Source organism: Lolium rigidum, chromosome 6 (genome assembly GCF_022539505.1).
Source record: "Lolium rigidum isolate FL_2022 chromosome 6, APGP_CSIRO_Lrig_0.1, whole genome shotgun sequence".
Taxonomy (NCBI): Eukaryota; Viridiplantae; Streptophyta; class Magnoliopsida; order Poales; family Poaceae; genus Lolium; species Lolium rigidum.
Window position 1 is genome coordinate 280,591,229 of NC_061513.1, and position 15,684 is coordinate 280,606,912.

The 15,684-nt window shown below is 51.6% G+C and overlaps 1 protein-coding gene across 1 annotated transcript; it reads left to right on the plus strand.

Moving 5' to 3' along the window:
* Positions 1-8,098: 8,098 nt before the first annotated feature.
* Positions 8,099-9,410, plus strand: LOC124667046 (E3 ubiquitin-protein ligase SINA-like 10). Its single transcript, XM_047204378.1, has 2 exons — positions 8,099-8,443; positions 8,539-9,410. Exons 1-2 carry the CDS (start codon positions 8,243-8,245, stop codon positions 9,286-9,288), a joined length of 951 nt encoding a protein of 316 aa, XP_047060334.1. The 5' UTR covers positions 8,099-8,242; the 3' UTR covers positions 9,289-9,410.
* Positions 9,411-15,684: the final 6,274 nt, after the last annotated feature.

Genomic DNA, 15,684 nt, shown 5'->3' on the forward strand with positions numbered 1-15,684 from the left:
AGCCTTAAATCATTGAAACTTGAACTATCCTTGTACATCAGATTCTGCAGCTTGCTCATCTTTATCTTCTCTTTTGATGCTTCTGCCGTAGCAGCCATTGCCGATGATCTAGGTGCAAGAGCACCAAGAAACAATTTCATGGTCTGCAACTACAATGGCTGGAGAGCGCTTCTGTGAACGGTGTCTGGTCGGACATGAGGTGGGAGAGGACGCGCTGGAGGGCATTGTGAGGAGATAGCGCTCAGCCGGTCTCCTCCCAGCCGCCGCGACAGTAAAATCAGATGGATTCCATGCAGATGCAGGTAACAGAACCTGTGTTATCTCGTGATTAGTCGGTTCAAGCTGCCAAACGGGGAAACCCCGAAATTTCTGTGCGTGATTAGTCGGTTCAGGCTGCCTACTTTACAGGGAAGTTCCCTTCGTGATCTACCTAAAAGTCGTTGCATATGGCGTCCTAGCGTGCCCAGATCGACGACGTAATAGCCAGATCGGATCGGCATGGCCTCGCCGTCGTCGTGTGGGAACAGGCGGCGGGATCGTCTGAGCGACCTCCCCGAGTTCTTGCTCGGACACGTCCTCTCCTTCCTCCCCAATAAGCAGGCCGGGCGCACGGCGCTGCTGTCCCGCCGATGGCGCCACGCCTTCTCCAACGTCCACACCGTCTCCTTCGCCGAGCGCCCGGGCGCGAGGGCCAACGACTGGACCACCTTCTACTACGAGGCCAAAGAGAAGAAGAGCTGCAGCGCCGCTCTCCTCGACGACGTCTGGTCGGCGCTGCTCTGCCGCCGCCGCTGCGCCGGCACCCACGCGCCGCTGCGCAGCTTCCAGGTCGCCTTCGACAGCTGCATAGGCTGGGACCGCTGCCACGTTGACCAGTGGCTCTCCTACGTGCTGCGCTACAGCATCCAGGAGCTCAACCTCGACTTGCGCTTCCGCCTCGGCCCGATCTGCTCGCACCGCAGTGGCGAAGACATGGAGTGGCGGAGGCGGGGTGGCTGGTATGACCCGCCAAGATACCTCTTCTCTTGCACGGCCATGCGCTCGCTCCGCCTCGCCTACTGTGGGCTCAATCTACCGGCGACCATCGACCTGCCGTTCGTGCACACGCTGCGCCTCACCGGCGTCGGAGGAGGTTCCGGGGGTAGCATCAACCGGCTGATCGCAAGCTGCCCCCGCCTCCTTGACCTCACGCTGGAAGCCTGCGGTGGTCTTGACAAGGTCTTTGTTCTCGACAGACGCCTCCGCCGGTTCGCCCTCCTGTGCTGCCACGGCGTGGAGACCGTCGACATCGACGCGTCGGAGCTCATGTCGCTCGACTACTGTGGCACTCCGCCAACCGAGTCTCTCCTGTATCTCCGCGGTGCACCGGAGATCATCCCGGAGTGCACGGTCGACTTCTGCAAAGTCCTCCCCGAGGAGGCGGAGCATGCTAGGGTCGCAAGGTTTCTCGAGAAAATTTCCGGCGCTAAGCGGCTGCATCTCCACCATCAATGCCTCGCGCCAAAAACCTTCGAGGGCTTTCCTTGGTTTCCCAACATGACGCGGCTGGTGCTCCAGGGCCCCCTTCGGAGCCCCGACATGGTGCGTGCCATCTTGGAGCAGACACCTAACCTGGAGATTCTCACGCTGCTCATGGACGTATCTGTCGTCGTTCCCGATGAGGAGGTTCCTGATGATGCGAGCTTCTCGGTCCCGTGCTTGCGGCATCGGGTGAGGGAGATCAACATGGTCCATTACCAGGGTGACCTGCTGCAGAGGATGATGGCCAGGCTCTTGCTCGGCAATGCACTGGGTCTTGAGAGGCTGTGCGTCGTACTCCTCAGGGGGTCATTCCAGTTGCAAGCTGGGATGAAGAGCGAGATCGAAAGCTTGGTCGTGGCCGCCGATGTGGAGAAGATTTTCCTCTGAACGATTTGTTAGTTTTTGTCCATGAAGCCAACTCAAAATATATTTTCCCACTGTAGCTGTAAAATGATTCAGTACGTGCCATGCTATGTGTTGTCAAGAAAAGCCTTGGCTGCTTTTGATCCAGGAAGCACTCTCAGAATGTTTTCTTATTTTACACTAGTTGCATTTTCTTATTTTATGCTTTTGTAATATTTTTATCTATGATAAAATGAAAAACAGAAAATTTAGTTAAAAATATTTGGCTCCGTTTGGATGTTTGTATTGAAAGGCTTGGCATTGCATTAGGTGGAATATCAATATCGTGGGATATTCGCATCGAGACCAATGTCAATATTTTTGTTTGGATGTTTAGATATTCGGTACCTAGAATTGAAATCCTAGTTGAATGCCAAATTCTGTTTGGATGGTCAAAGTGATGTATTGCATTTGTATGAGAATACGATCATGACACATGTTTGAAAATGATTTCTTGTATAAATTTTGGATAAATTTGATTGATTATATGCATAAAAATTAATAAAAGGAAAAAAAGACAATATAGTATCTGGCTTCGGTGACGAGAATGGAGAGCGGAAGGGAGGGGTGTGGTGGAGGTGCGACGGCTCCGGCTCTGGCGCCAGGGGACAACGGCGGATCAGGAGGAGAGGCGTTGATCTTGCCTGGCCGCCGCTCGATTTGGCTGGTCGGCGTCCTGGCGCTAGGTCTGCGGCCGCGTGGGGAAGAGACGCGGGGTCAATACCGAGCAAATGTCGAGGGTCAGGGGTGGAGATTCGGCAGGGAGGTCTCGGTAGGTAATCAGCCCTCCCGAATATCGAGCCCGAATACCTAGCCCGAATACCCAGCATAACCAAACGCCTCAATTTGAGATATTCGGGCTGTGAATGCCCCAATACCCAATACCAAGCCCCAATACAAACATCCAAACAGACTCTAAGAGCATCTCCAGCCGTTTGGGCTCCCCACGCCCGTATCCGGCGATATTGTCGTCCGGATTGGACGAAAATTTGGCCTGGGGAGGCCCATCTTCCCAGCCGCGAGCCCAGGATGGATGTAACGGACTTCGGCGAATTCAGTCAAAATTGGCGAGTTCGTTCAAACATAAGCGAATTTTAATGATATTTAACATACAGAGGCGAGTTCGTGCATAAATAGGCCGAATTCGTACATATATTTGAATTCGGCGATTGGCAAACTAAACTTAAACTAAATAGCGGCCTACTACATGCCGAAATGGCGGTAGAAGGACGTGTAGTCGCCGCCGTCGTCATCGTCGCTCGAGCCGGCGTTGTCCTGGGGCGGCGGTGGCGGAGCCTCGTACCAGCGGCTCGTGCCCTGGCCAGCGTCGCCGGTGCGTGGCGGCGACGGAAGGTACATGTCCTCGAGCTTCACCACCTCCCTGGGCGCGGCGTTCCTAGCGGCGGATGGTGCGGCGGCGCGAGCGGCGACTTGACGCGCCCAGGCCAGATCCAGCAGCCGCCGCTGCTGCTCCGCCTCCTCGCGCTCCCAGTCGTGCCTGGACCAGTCCAGTGCGGCGTCGTCTGCGCGCTTCTCCTCCTCCATGTCCTTCAGCGACCTGGCGATCGCCTCCGCTATCGCGGTGTCCTCCGCGCGCTTCGCCTCCTCCTCGGCGAGCTGGTTTGCGGCGGCCTCTTTCTTCGTCTTCTTCCGGCCGCTCTGCGGAGCGGAAGGCTGGCCGCGGATGACGAGGGCGCCGCTGCTGCGCCCTCTGGTGGGCGGTGGCGACGCCGGTTCCTTCTTGACGGTGGCCGGCGTCGTCCCGCCGGACCTGGACGCCGACCGCGAGCCAGACGAGGAGGAGGATGACACCATCCTCCTCGGCATCCATGAACTACCGTGCTGGCGCGACACGGTAGGCGCCACCGGCGGCGGCATCCCCAGGACGGGGGAGTTCCCGGCCTCGATGTGCGCGAGCACATTTGCGAGGGTGCGCTCTGGCGCGCTCCACCAGCGGCGGCGGCCGACGGCATTATTCCTTGCCGGAGGAGGAGGAGGGCCGTCGTACGCTCGGATTTCGCGTTCATACCTACGCCGGAAGAACGCGATCCACGATTCGTGGTTGTCGGGGAAGAAACGCGGATCCACGCACTGCTCGCCACTGAGAGTGGCGAGCACCTCGTTGATCGCCGTTTCGAGTGCCCCCCCCCCCGTTGGCGGCGGCGGGATCGGCACGCCGCCTGCGCTCGGCCTCCATCCCCCGGTGCGCGGAAGTCCGGCGGCGCCGGGTAGCCCGCCGCGTGGAGGAGCCGTCCCTCCCATTGGTGGAGAGAGCGGCGGCCGAAGCCGTTCTTGGCCGCACCGTCGTTCGCCATTGCTACCTCTTCGAGTTCGGGGGAAGATTTGGTGGAATGCGAGAGAGAGGAGAGGTGAATGCGGGGCAGACGCGGTAGTTCGGCGATAAATAGAGGTAGGCGCGCGTGATACCGAGGCGACGGCATTAACTCGCCGCGTGGAAGCTACGCGGCCGGCGAATACTGACCGGCGGCAGGCTTTTCAGTGCGCGGAAGACGATGCGATGAGGACGACGATCGTGGTCTCTCGCCGACAAGTTGGGGCCACCAGACGCGCGGGAAGTTTTCTCGATGTTTCGCGCGCTTTCGTTTCGTCCGGAGTCCCCGACCGCTCCCCGGGAGCCGGGGATGGCGTGGGATCGCCGGATGAATTTAGGCCCAAATCCGGACGAAAACGAAAAACCGAGGACGCGACTGGACCGAATTACGCCGTCCGGATGGAAAAAATACGTCGCTCGGGGGCATCGTCGGGGGACGAGTGGAGATGCTCTAAGAGCATCTCCAGTCGCGTCCCCCAAACCGTCCCCCAAACCGCGCCGGATCGAGCGTTTGGGGGACGTGTTTTGTTCGTGCCGCGTTTGGGGGACGTCGCTCCCCAGCCGCGTCCCCCAAACGCCGCCCCCAATCAGAAATTCAAATAGATGCATTCAAAAGAGATCGTTCCCGCCGGTTCGTCGCGATCGGAGTAGCGGCGATCGATCAAAGTACTGGGCGCGCGATCATATTACGGACCGGTGGTGCATGCAAATTAGAAGAAGGGGTTGGTCGACGGCGTCGTGTCCTCGAGTCGACGCAGGCCCGTCGAGCACGACGACCTCGTCGCGATCTGCCCGTTCCTGTGCATGGTGCGTCACGCTCCGTCGCCGACGCGGAGGCCGACGCAGGTGTAGCGATAGAAGACGCGTCAGCCTGCTCTTGCTGCGCTCGCCGCTGCCGCCGATGCCGATGCCGCTGCCGGGGCCGCCGCGTCCGCCGCCGCCATTTTGGCTTCGATGTCGTCGAGGATCCGGCCTTTGAAGAAGTTGTGCGCCGCTCGCGTCCGGGGAGACATTCCCTCCGTCGACGTTCTCGGCGGGGACATGTCGTCCCTGCGTTTCTTGAGCTCCGGCTTCTCCTCTTGCCTCTTGAGCAGCTCGGCCCACCTTTGGTCGGCCTTCTTGTCGCGGGAGATAAAGGTCGCGGAGACGTCGGCGAGGCATTTCGTGATCGACGCCTGCGTCTTCTCGGACGACGCAGCGTCGGCCAAGGCGGCCTTGGCAGCCTTGTTGCCAGTAGGACGCCCTGCCGACGTTGCCAGCGGCGCGTCCAGATCAATGGCGTCCTTCCCCTTGGACAACGACAGGCGCGTCAACTTCCATTTCTCATTCACTTTGAGCTTGCCATAGCAATGCGTCAGCGCGAACGGCTTGTGACCATCCGAGTACTTGGCGTACAATTCCATAGCCCGATCAAACTAACCAAAGAAAGCAGAGTCATTTCATCGAACACAATGTGGGCGCTACGGATTATGGAAGAAACAGTCGTACCGGTTGGCCGACGTCGGCGCCGGCTGTCGCCTCCGGTCTCTAAGTCGTGATGGTACCCATGGAAGGAGTTCACCGACGCCCGGATGATGGCCCATCGCGTCGACATTGCCTTCCGGCTCCTCTTCATTGGCACTTTCCGGTAGTCGCCGTTGATCGGCTTGCGCTCATCGAACTCGGCCTTGATCCTCGCCCAATACATCCCGCCTTTTTGGTTGGCGCCGATGATGGAGTCATGGCTCACCGTCGCCCACGACTCGCACGGACAAAGATCTTCCGGAACCGTCCACTTCGGGCCTCGTGTGCCCGACGCCTTCTTCTTCTTCTTCTTCGTCCTCACGCCGTCCGCGTCTACCTCCACGAGATCATCGTCACCGGCACCCTCGTCGTCCTCTTCCTCGCCGCCCTCTTCCTCGCCGCCCTCTTCGTCCTCAACGTCGTCCTCCTCGTCGTCCTCCACCCCGTCCTCTTCCTCGTCGTCCTCCTCCTCAACCCCGTCGTCCTCCTCGAGCACCGGCGCCGTCGTATTCGAGCGGACCCCTGCGGCCGGTGAAAGGGCCGCCGTCCGGACCGGGTCCCGGCTCGCGTTGCTCGTACGCCGGGGAGTAGAGGTTGTTGGGGTTGAAGCCGCCGTGCGGCGGCGCATCCCGGTAGTGCGGCGACAAGTTAGGCGTCACGCACCCGGGAGTGGCGGAGGGGCCGTCGTTGTAGAAGGCGGCTTGCGACGGAGAGAAGACTCCCGAACGTACACCGGCACGTTCGTACTATATGGGCTCGCGTTGGTGGCGGCGATACACCCGGCGATTATGCGGCCGGTGCCGGCGCGCCGCCGGAGCCTTCTTCTCCGGCTCCGCCGCCCTCCGTCCTTTCCGCTCCGCCGTCGATAGCTTCCGGCGCGGACAATCTTGCCGCCATTCATCTTCGGTCATGCCTTCGAGCTTCTTCTTCGCAGCCGGCGCCTTCCGCGGCTTCGCGAACGGCGCTTTCGCCCCTATCGTCGCATTGCCCGGCGGCTTCTTGGCCGCTTTCTTCGCCATCTTTTGGGGGCTGTCGGCGGCGCCATGGAATGGGGAGAGGGTAGCGGCGGCGGCGGGTGCACGGCGGGAGGGAGAAAGAAATCGGCGGGATAGGAGAAATGAATCGGCGGCGGGATATGTTTTGGGAGGCCCGTGCGCGGCGGTATAGGCGCGATTTGGCGGGAGCGGCGGGATTTGGCGGGAGTGTGAGACGAATTTTCCCTGTGCCGCCGACGGGTCGGGCCCGCGTCGGTTGGCCTCGCTTTCGTTGTGTCCGGCGTCCCGGTGCGTCCCCTGTGGGATGGGGACGGGCTCAGGGCGCCGGACACCGTATCGGGGCGCGCCGGACAAAAAAGGCCTTTGGGGGACGCGGCTGGAACGCTTTTTTTGTCCGGCGCGCCCCAAATCCCTTTGGGGGACGGTTTGGGGACGCGACTGGAGATGCTCTAACTCCAGTTCACTGGGTATCCCAGCGCAAACGAACGTGTAGTAAAATACGATTATTTTTGTGTCCACGATCCAACGTAAATGAACCGTGCGACCATTTTCACTTCAGCCCCTACCCTGCTTCAGCCATAAGCCATGCGGCCTGTTTCTCCCCATTCACAATCCCCCACCCCATTTAGTCAGTGGGATTACTCGAGAAAAAAAACGAGAGAAGAGCAGCAGCAGCAGTAGGCTCCCTCGTTTCTCCCCATTCACAATCCCCATCCCTGGGCTGGACGGCAGCGCGGCGGGGTGGCCGGTGGGTGGCGGCGGGTGGACGGTGGGTCTTATCTCGTCTGGAGCTCAGGTTAGTCGCCGGCGCCGGCTTCAGTGAGCAGCCACCCGCAGCCGAACTCGAGGTTCCTGCCAATGGCGCGGTCGGCCTAGTTGCTAACTCTTCTGATCTGCACTTCTTCGAGCTCCGCTGGAGGCTCTGCAAGCTCCTCTTCCTCCCTCTCCCTAAGGCAAATCTGTGTTCTAAATTTTCTCTTCTTGTCTTCTTGGTTATGAACTTTGCATCTAGATTGGGGAAAGATTAAACTAGGTCACAGAAATTGTTGTTTACTGATTTCTTTTTCAAATATGCAGTGAGAGGGTAATGAATCTTATATTCACTAGTGCTACTTTGATCCCTACAAATAAACTCAGATCTTTCAACGCCGGTGATTTTTGTGAAGTGGTGAAGAAATGAATATGTTTTGGAGTAGCTTATATGCATATTATTGATGTTAGAAATGTATTGTGTGGACAAGGTCAATCTAGTTATAGAAGTTTCTGAAAATGCTACAAATTCTAACTTCTTTCTGTCATTTCATTTGGCCTTCCAAAAATAATTTACATTTCATTTTGCAGCTTCGCCCCGCCCCAGAGATTTTGTTCAAGGTCCGCCACACTGCCAACAAGTACTATTTACCTCAAGCTCCCATTGTCCCCAAGTAGTAGCAGCTCTTCTTCCTCCTTCCCCTCATCCCCAGTCAGTACTAGTGAGTGGGAAGCAACGATGGAGAACTGCAGCAAGAAGCCGAGGCTTGGTCTTACACCCAAGGGACAGTTTAAGCAAGAAGCAGCGGATCATGAAACCAGCAGAGAGGCTGTGGTGGATGACGCCACCCTGCCGGTAACCAACATGGCCATCGTGATTGATAAGACCATGTATGACTGCTCACTCTGCTATCGGCCCTTGAGGCCTCCTGTGTTGAAGGTATCTGTTGATCCATGCTTGATTCTGATTCACAGAATTTGTTATGAACATCATGTCATATTATCTATGTCCTTTCTTTTCTATCTGTGGTGCAGTGCCGAGCCGGACACGGTGCGTGCGGCAGCTGCTCCGAAAACCAGTCTCGCAAGTGCCATTTGTGCGCGGACGGCGCCGAGTACGAGCACATCCACTGGTTGGACTCCTATGTCATGGGGGCCAAGGTTCCGTGCCCAAACGAGCCATTTGGCTGCCGGACCTTGGTGCCCTACTGCTTGGTTGATGACCATCTGCTGGAGTGCCAGCACGCTCCTTGCTACTGCCCTGAGCCTGGCTGCACCTTCCCTGGCTCGCCGCTGATGCTCTACGACCACCTCAAGGTGCACCACGACTGGCTCGTCACCTCCATCGCCTTCGACAAGAAACTCGATTTGGAGATAGATGAAGCGGAGCGGCGCCGTCTACTGGCTACGGAAAACGGGGAGCACTTGTTCCTCCTGGTCATCACTGAGAGGGTCGGCGGAGGGTGCGAAGTCAGGCTCGTGCGTGTCTGTGGCAAGGATGCAGGCCCATGGGGGTACTGGTACAAGGTGTGGACGAATGCGCCAATGGACCCATGGTACAGGGACAAGAAACCAATCCTGATGTTGGAGGACAGGGTGAGGAGCTGCGCGGTGCCCTCAGAGGAGGCGGCCATGGAGGTGGGCAGCAGGTACTTGTCTGTGCAGCTCCCCGACATGCACCCGAGAGGAGGGTTTGCTCTCCGCGTCCGCATCACGATGTACCAGCTCCAAACAGCTGATGGCGCTTCTGCTCCTGCTTATCCAGTCTCGGCCGGGGCTGATTAATAATTAGTAGTCACCTTAGCTTCATTATCTAGCTATCTTATTGTGGGATTATCAGAAATATGCTAAATTCGAGTTGTTGGGTGATTAGAAGTTGGATTGTAAATATTGGAGATTTGGTGAGATTATTAGTACTCCCACCGTCCCTAAAAAAGCTGCTCAACTTTGTCTAGAATTTAATGTATATAGACAAAGTTGAGCAGCTTTTATAGGGATGGTGGGAGTACTTCTACTTCGGTTGTTCATGTTATGTGCCTGTCTTTTTTAATGATGTATTTTGAAAATCATCAAGTTGAATGCATTAAATTGAATTTTGTTAGCAACACTGAGGTGTTGTCCTTGGAGCTACATTTTAGTTGTGTTCACAGATGAATTTACAACTGTCAAGGTGCATAACATTTTTTTTACAAAGATCATCTCAGTGCTACTTACATAAAGCTCTGGACTTGAAGATAACCTGACACCGTTGCACGCACTGTCCTCAGTTCGGCAACAGAGTGCATAATCTGGACCAAAACTGTTGTAACCTGACACTGTTGTTTGCATGTGCATATCTCATATTTACTAAATCATTCATAACAGTACAAGCCTATATCTGAATGTACGCTGGGCACAACTATTGTGGAACTCTGCAAGTGTTATCCTCTATCCCCATTTTGTACCATTTCTCGTATTTTTTTGGGTTTTCTAATACACAACAACACAGAACTTGGCACATGGCTGATTTTTTTTTTAAATATGATTTCTATGATGTTGCTGGATATTATTGATTTGAGCAGCAACGAGGATCACATTGCAACCCAGCCACATGCAAAGTTGCTGGATAGACCGGCTGTGTTTGTCCTAGCTAATGAAGGAAGGCAAGATGGGCAGCCTGCATTTGTCTCAGCTGGTGAAGGAAGTCAAGAGGCTACTGAGTCTGGAAATGCTTCCTTGGCTGCCACATCTCCCTCACTTATGGAAAAGGTGCCTCTTGATATTGCTGAATCACAGAAGTGGCCTAGCCCCCAACATCAGCGCCACTTGCCAGTATTTTTTTTATCTCTCTCACTTCAATTCATCAGTTGTGTATTTATCATGCAAACAATCCACATCAAACATGCATTGTGGAAAATTCATTCAAAGTTAACAGTGATATGTTGCAGGCTCGACTTCTACCACTCAGAAGGTTCTGTCCTCCGAAGTTGGTGATCCAAATCAGGATGTGTTTATCCTAGCTGGTTAAGGAAGGCAAGATGTGCAGACTGCATTTGTCTAGCTGATGAAGGAAGTCAAGAGGCTACTGAGTGTGTAAATGCTTTGGTAGCTACCGCATTGCTCTCGGTTATAGAAAAAGTGCCTCTTGATACGGCTGAATCGAAGAGTTGTCCTAGCTCCCCAACATCAGCACCACTCCCCAGTAAATCCTTCTCCATCCCTTTGTCAGTTCAGTAGTTTGTTTACCATACAAACTATCCATATCAGCAAAGATTGCAACTATTCCTATTTGAAACTAACAATGACATGTTGCAGACCTGGCTTCTACCACTCCGAAGGCTCTGACCTCTGAAGATGGTGACACACAGCTGGTAGCTGCTGTATCACCCTTGGGCATGGAAAAAGAGCCTCCTGATACTGCTGAATCAAAGAATTATCGTAGCCCCCCACATCAGTGCCACTCCCCAGTAAGTTCTTCTCTATCCCTTTGTCAGTTCAGTTGTGTGTTCACCATAGAAACGATTCGTATAAAGCAAACATTGCAACAATTCCCAATTGAAGTTAGGGGTGACATGTTGCAGGCCTGGCTTCTACCACTCCGGAGGCTCTGGCCTCTAAACATGGTGACACAAAGCTGGTGAGAGCAAAGCATCCTAAGAAGAACTGCCATACCAGTACTCCAAGGAGAAGCCCTAGATTGCGCGAATGTTTTAACAATCCTGTGGAAGAGCTGGCAGCTGATCACAAGAGTCCTTGCATGCTCGATCCAGCAGAAGAATCAGTTGCCCCTACTGACAATGCATAATCTAAAAGAAACCCTCTCTACTGACTCAAACTAAGGTAGTTGACTGAATAAAAAATATATTTATACAGCAGTAGCTTTGAGATCAAAATCCATTAGTCAGAATATTTCACACGCTGAATTTTGTCTGTCTGAAGAGATGTAGCTGTTATTCTTAGTTCAGAATCCAGTGCCCTTCTCTACATTAATTTACAAAAGAAATTTTTTGGGTGAATTTTCTAGTGATGGATTTGAGCTATGTGAAATATAGTGTTGGTTGTTGCAAGCCAATTTTCTAGTAATGTTGTAACAGCAGTTTCCAAACCATGCTTCAGTCATGGTTACTTGGTTAGCATCTTACATGTTCTCTTGCCAGCAATTTTTTGTTATGCTTGCTCCAGAGTTGCCACGAGATTGCTTTCTTTGCAATATTTAGCCATGGCATGTTTTGTATTCTGTTTGAACTATGCATGACTGCTCAAAAGACATGTTGCTTATTCACCCAAATTTAATAGAGACAAAGAACTATCTTTTAATACTTGCTTTTGTTTCATCCTGTATATTGTCATATGAATCTAATCAAGGATGAGAATATGATTTCCATTTGTTGGGAATAATGTTGCCTGGGCAAGTTGTCCACACTAAAGAAATGTTTATCTCTACCAAAAAATAATCATGTTCATGTTCCTTACTATTACTCTCCGATTTTTAATACGAAAACTTATCAGAGATTTGGTGTAATTATTAGTACTTCTACTTCAGCTGCTCATGTTTTCGGTGCCTACAATGTTATTTTCCTTGATGAATTTCGGAACTCCTCAAGTTCTTCCAAATTTCATATTGTTTTCCATCTTTCTTAATAGTTATCGAATACATATTGGCCTTTTAGTGAATTCCTGATTTGAATGCAATTGCTGTGATATAATCTCTCCACAGGCTGCTGCTTCCAGTTGAATATCACAAATAGATTATGAACTTCTATTTTGGTACACGGGGGAAAATTTGGGATTTGTGAAAGCTGAGTAGCAATTCTTGCCATGTTTTGCTGCAAACTGAGATGTGACCAGACCAGTATTGGTGGTTGGAAGCAATAAATTGAAATTTGTGAGCACAACTGAGGTGTCGTCCTTAGAGCTACATTTAAGCCGTGTTCACAGATGAAATTTTAGCCGTGTTCACAGATGAACTTACAACTGCCAAGGCGCATAGTTTTTTTTTACAAAGCTCATCAGTCAGTGCTACTTAGATGAAGCTCTCAATTTGCAGATAACCTGACACCTTAGCACACACTATCCTCAGTTTGGCAACAAAGTGCATCATCTGACACTGTTGTTGGCATGTGCATATCTTCTTTTTCGATAAGGACTATACATTAATATCAAGAAGATACCCTCTGCAACAACGCAATACTTTAATATTATTGCGGATGCACACAACCAAAAAAAAAAAAAGAATTACATAAAAGAAAAGTCCCGCTACGATATTTCAGCCCTAGCAACAACGGCACATCCACCACCAAGACAACACCTGAACTTCAAGCACTTCAAAAGCGACGCCTCCAAAAAGGTAACAGTGCACAAACACCATCGCTGCCCGATCAGAAGATCTTAGGTTTTCACCCTGAAGATAGTCCCCGCTTTCAAAATAATGCTTCTAGCAAGGTCATTGCCAGGCACAACTAGTTAAAAACCGACATTGGATTTTCATTCTAAAAGGTAAGACTCTGAACTTCACGTGTATTGCCGCCCCCTCTTGCATACTGCTGTTGCGAAAGCCAGAATACCAAGCAAGCCCCTCAACAACGCTAAAAAACTTGGACCTCCATAGCAAGTCCTCCAGTCCGGCCCTCGTGGTATTTTCCGCCTCTAACTTCGCCATGGAGCATGTTTCCATATGGCAAGAAAGAACAGAACTTCGCGATGCTTCCTCCAGAACCAGTCGGCAGGAATAAAAGCATGGGTGCATCGAACCGAATACCACCGATCCAGCGAACTCCAGGCAATAAAAGCGATGTTACATCCGCCGGCGGAGCTTTCCGGAACGCACCACTCCGGCCAGATCAAGAGGGGCTGACTTCAGGAAGGTCTCCATCTTCGCACAAGAAAGTCCCTAAGACCACCACCTTTATTCATGCCAGGCCAGCAGCCCCCCACGCCACTGACGACTGCGGAGAAGGCGAACAAGCACAAAATCCGGCATGGTTGTCGGGCAACAGGCGAGTAGCTAGCAGACCTGCAAAGGAACAACATCGACAATGCGCACGATCCTTCGCCAGGTTGCAGACGCCGTCCCGGCCGCGAGCAGCTGCAGCCCACCTGGCCCAGATCGTGGCCCTGCATAGGCAGCCGCCACGATAGATCTTGGTGCGGCCTCGATCTGCGGCCTCCGTGTGACCACCGCGCCGAGCAGCCGGCCGCCCGCCACACCTTTGCGGCCACCGTGACCCGGGGTCGCCGCCCTGGTTTGCCTGCGCCGGCGGGCCGCCATCGTCTTCCCCAGCCAATCCTGGCGGTCACCGACCAGCGGGGGGCCCGCCACCGCGGCCCTGGAGCCGGCGGCGCAGCGGCGACGAGCGAGCGCCGAAGGGGAGGGGTGGAGAGAAGGCGGCGGCGGGCGCCCCGGTGTCGCCTAGGGACAGCGACGGGGAGGGGGGGGGGGTTCTTGTAGTCTGCGTCATGTGCATATCTTTACTATTGAACTAGATTTAGATGTGCGCCTTGGCGCACGATCCCGTGAAATTCGCAACGATTTACATTTTATATAATGATGATAAAGTAAGTTTGAAAATGGTAATATGTTTCTTTGATTTTACAAAAAGAAGTTTATAATATCAAATTAGGATAACACACAAAATCATGAACAAAGTAACAAACGTTTATATACAATAAGGGACATAGAATAATATTATTATACTAACTAACACTCGATGGTTCTGTCAAGAGTAGGAAAGCAACATCTACATACGCTGCTTATGGGCGTTGTTGTGGCATGGTTTTTAGAGGCCCGACACTATAGAAAAAACGTAGATTTCATAGGTACTTGCACCACCAAAACTTAGCACCACTGCAAATGAAAAGATAATCAACCAACAGTTAAAGGCGAGCCAAATCAAAGAAACAGTAAGAGAAGAAGATTAGCTCATGTTTGATACAATAGAGTATTGTAATCGGAGAAGCAATTTGACAATAAAGAGAAGATAATAAATTACCGTAGAACTTGTATACCGAGATTATCTTAAAACCATCAATAGCTATTGGGATTTCTTAAAACCATCAATAGCCATTGCACTAACACGAAATGAATTTACCTAATTGAAGGAAACAATGCATTCACAGTAAGAACTGTTTGGGAAACCAACAGGCAAACACAAAGAATCCATGGAGAATCTCTCCAAACAGAGAGAAGATCCACAATTGAACACACAAGCAGGAGCCAATGATTACCATCAGCACATAAAAAGCTAGACAATTCCCATGATTGGCACGCCGCGCTTTTCTTTGCTAGTATATGTAATATCCAATCAAATGATGATGATTGTCCATGCATATATATAACATCCAATCAAATGAGATTTGAGGATTTTCATGATGTTCTTGAGTTCTCTCTCACCTCAGGTATTTTTGTCACATTCCGATATGATTTGAAATGACACCGCAACTGATTCACTGCCTGGAGAAAGCAAAAGAGTAATGAATCTGTTCTATAACCTTAGGTAGGTAAATCAAACTGCACATAGTATGAATCTGCTCTAAATTTCATAAGGTAGGTCTATACTTTTCTTTCGTGGATAAGATACCTACCAAAATAAGCAAAATCTGGGGTTTATGTTGTAGAAGGTAGTCCCAAAATATTAGATAAGTGTATAAATTTCCAAGACTGAACTTGTAAAATGAGGTACTGAACATTCAGATGACATCATGTAATTATCCCTTTCCTCGTAGAACTTGCATTTTGACATACCCAGAATTTATTCTATAAATTAATCACTTATTTACACTACTATGTGATGCTAATTTCTGAAAGCATACTTCACGGATAAATTTGTACAGTAGACCTTTAGTCTAGGTAACCAATTAAAATTCCATAGCTCTGCAAAAGTGTATAAACCTATGTGATGATACTTTCTGAATGTATACTAACTGCCAATATTGTAGGTTCTATGGTATATACTTTGGAAAATCAGTATTGAAAAGCACTCCCCAATTAAAAATGTACTAACATTCTAAATCATACGACTCTACAAAACATACAAGAAGGTCATACGGGTTAGTATGAGAGAGCAGGTACCCATATGCCCATAGTAAATCACATAATATCGTGGTACCAGCAAAATTCAAGCCTGCAATCTCATTTTTACTATCACGAAAAGTTTGTGTTTTTCATGACAGACGTGAGACTTATGTGTAAGAAAATAACAACAT

Coding starts and splice junctions, on each gene's coding strand:
- LOC124667046 (XM_047204378.1), top strand. CDS start 8,243: ATGGAGAACTGCAGCAAGAAGCCGAGGCTTGGTCTTACACCCAAGGGA. Junction 8,444..8,538: donor TGAGGCCTCCTGTGTTGAAG/GTATCTGTTGAT, acceptor TCTGTGGTGCAG/TGCCGAGCCGGACACGGTGC.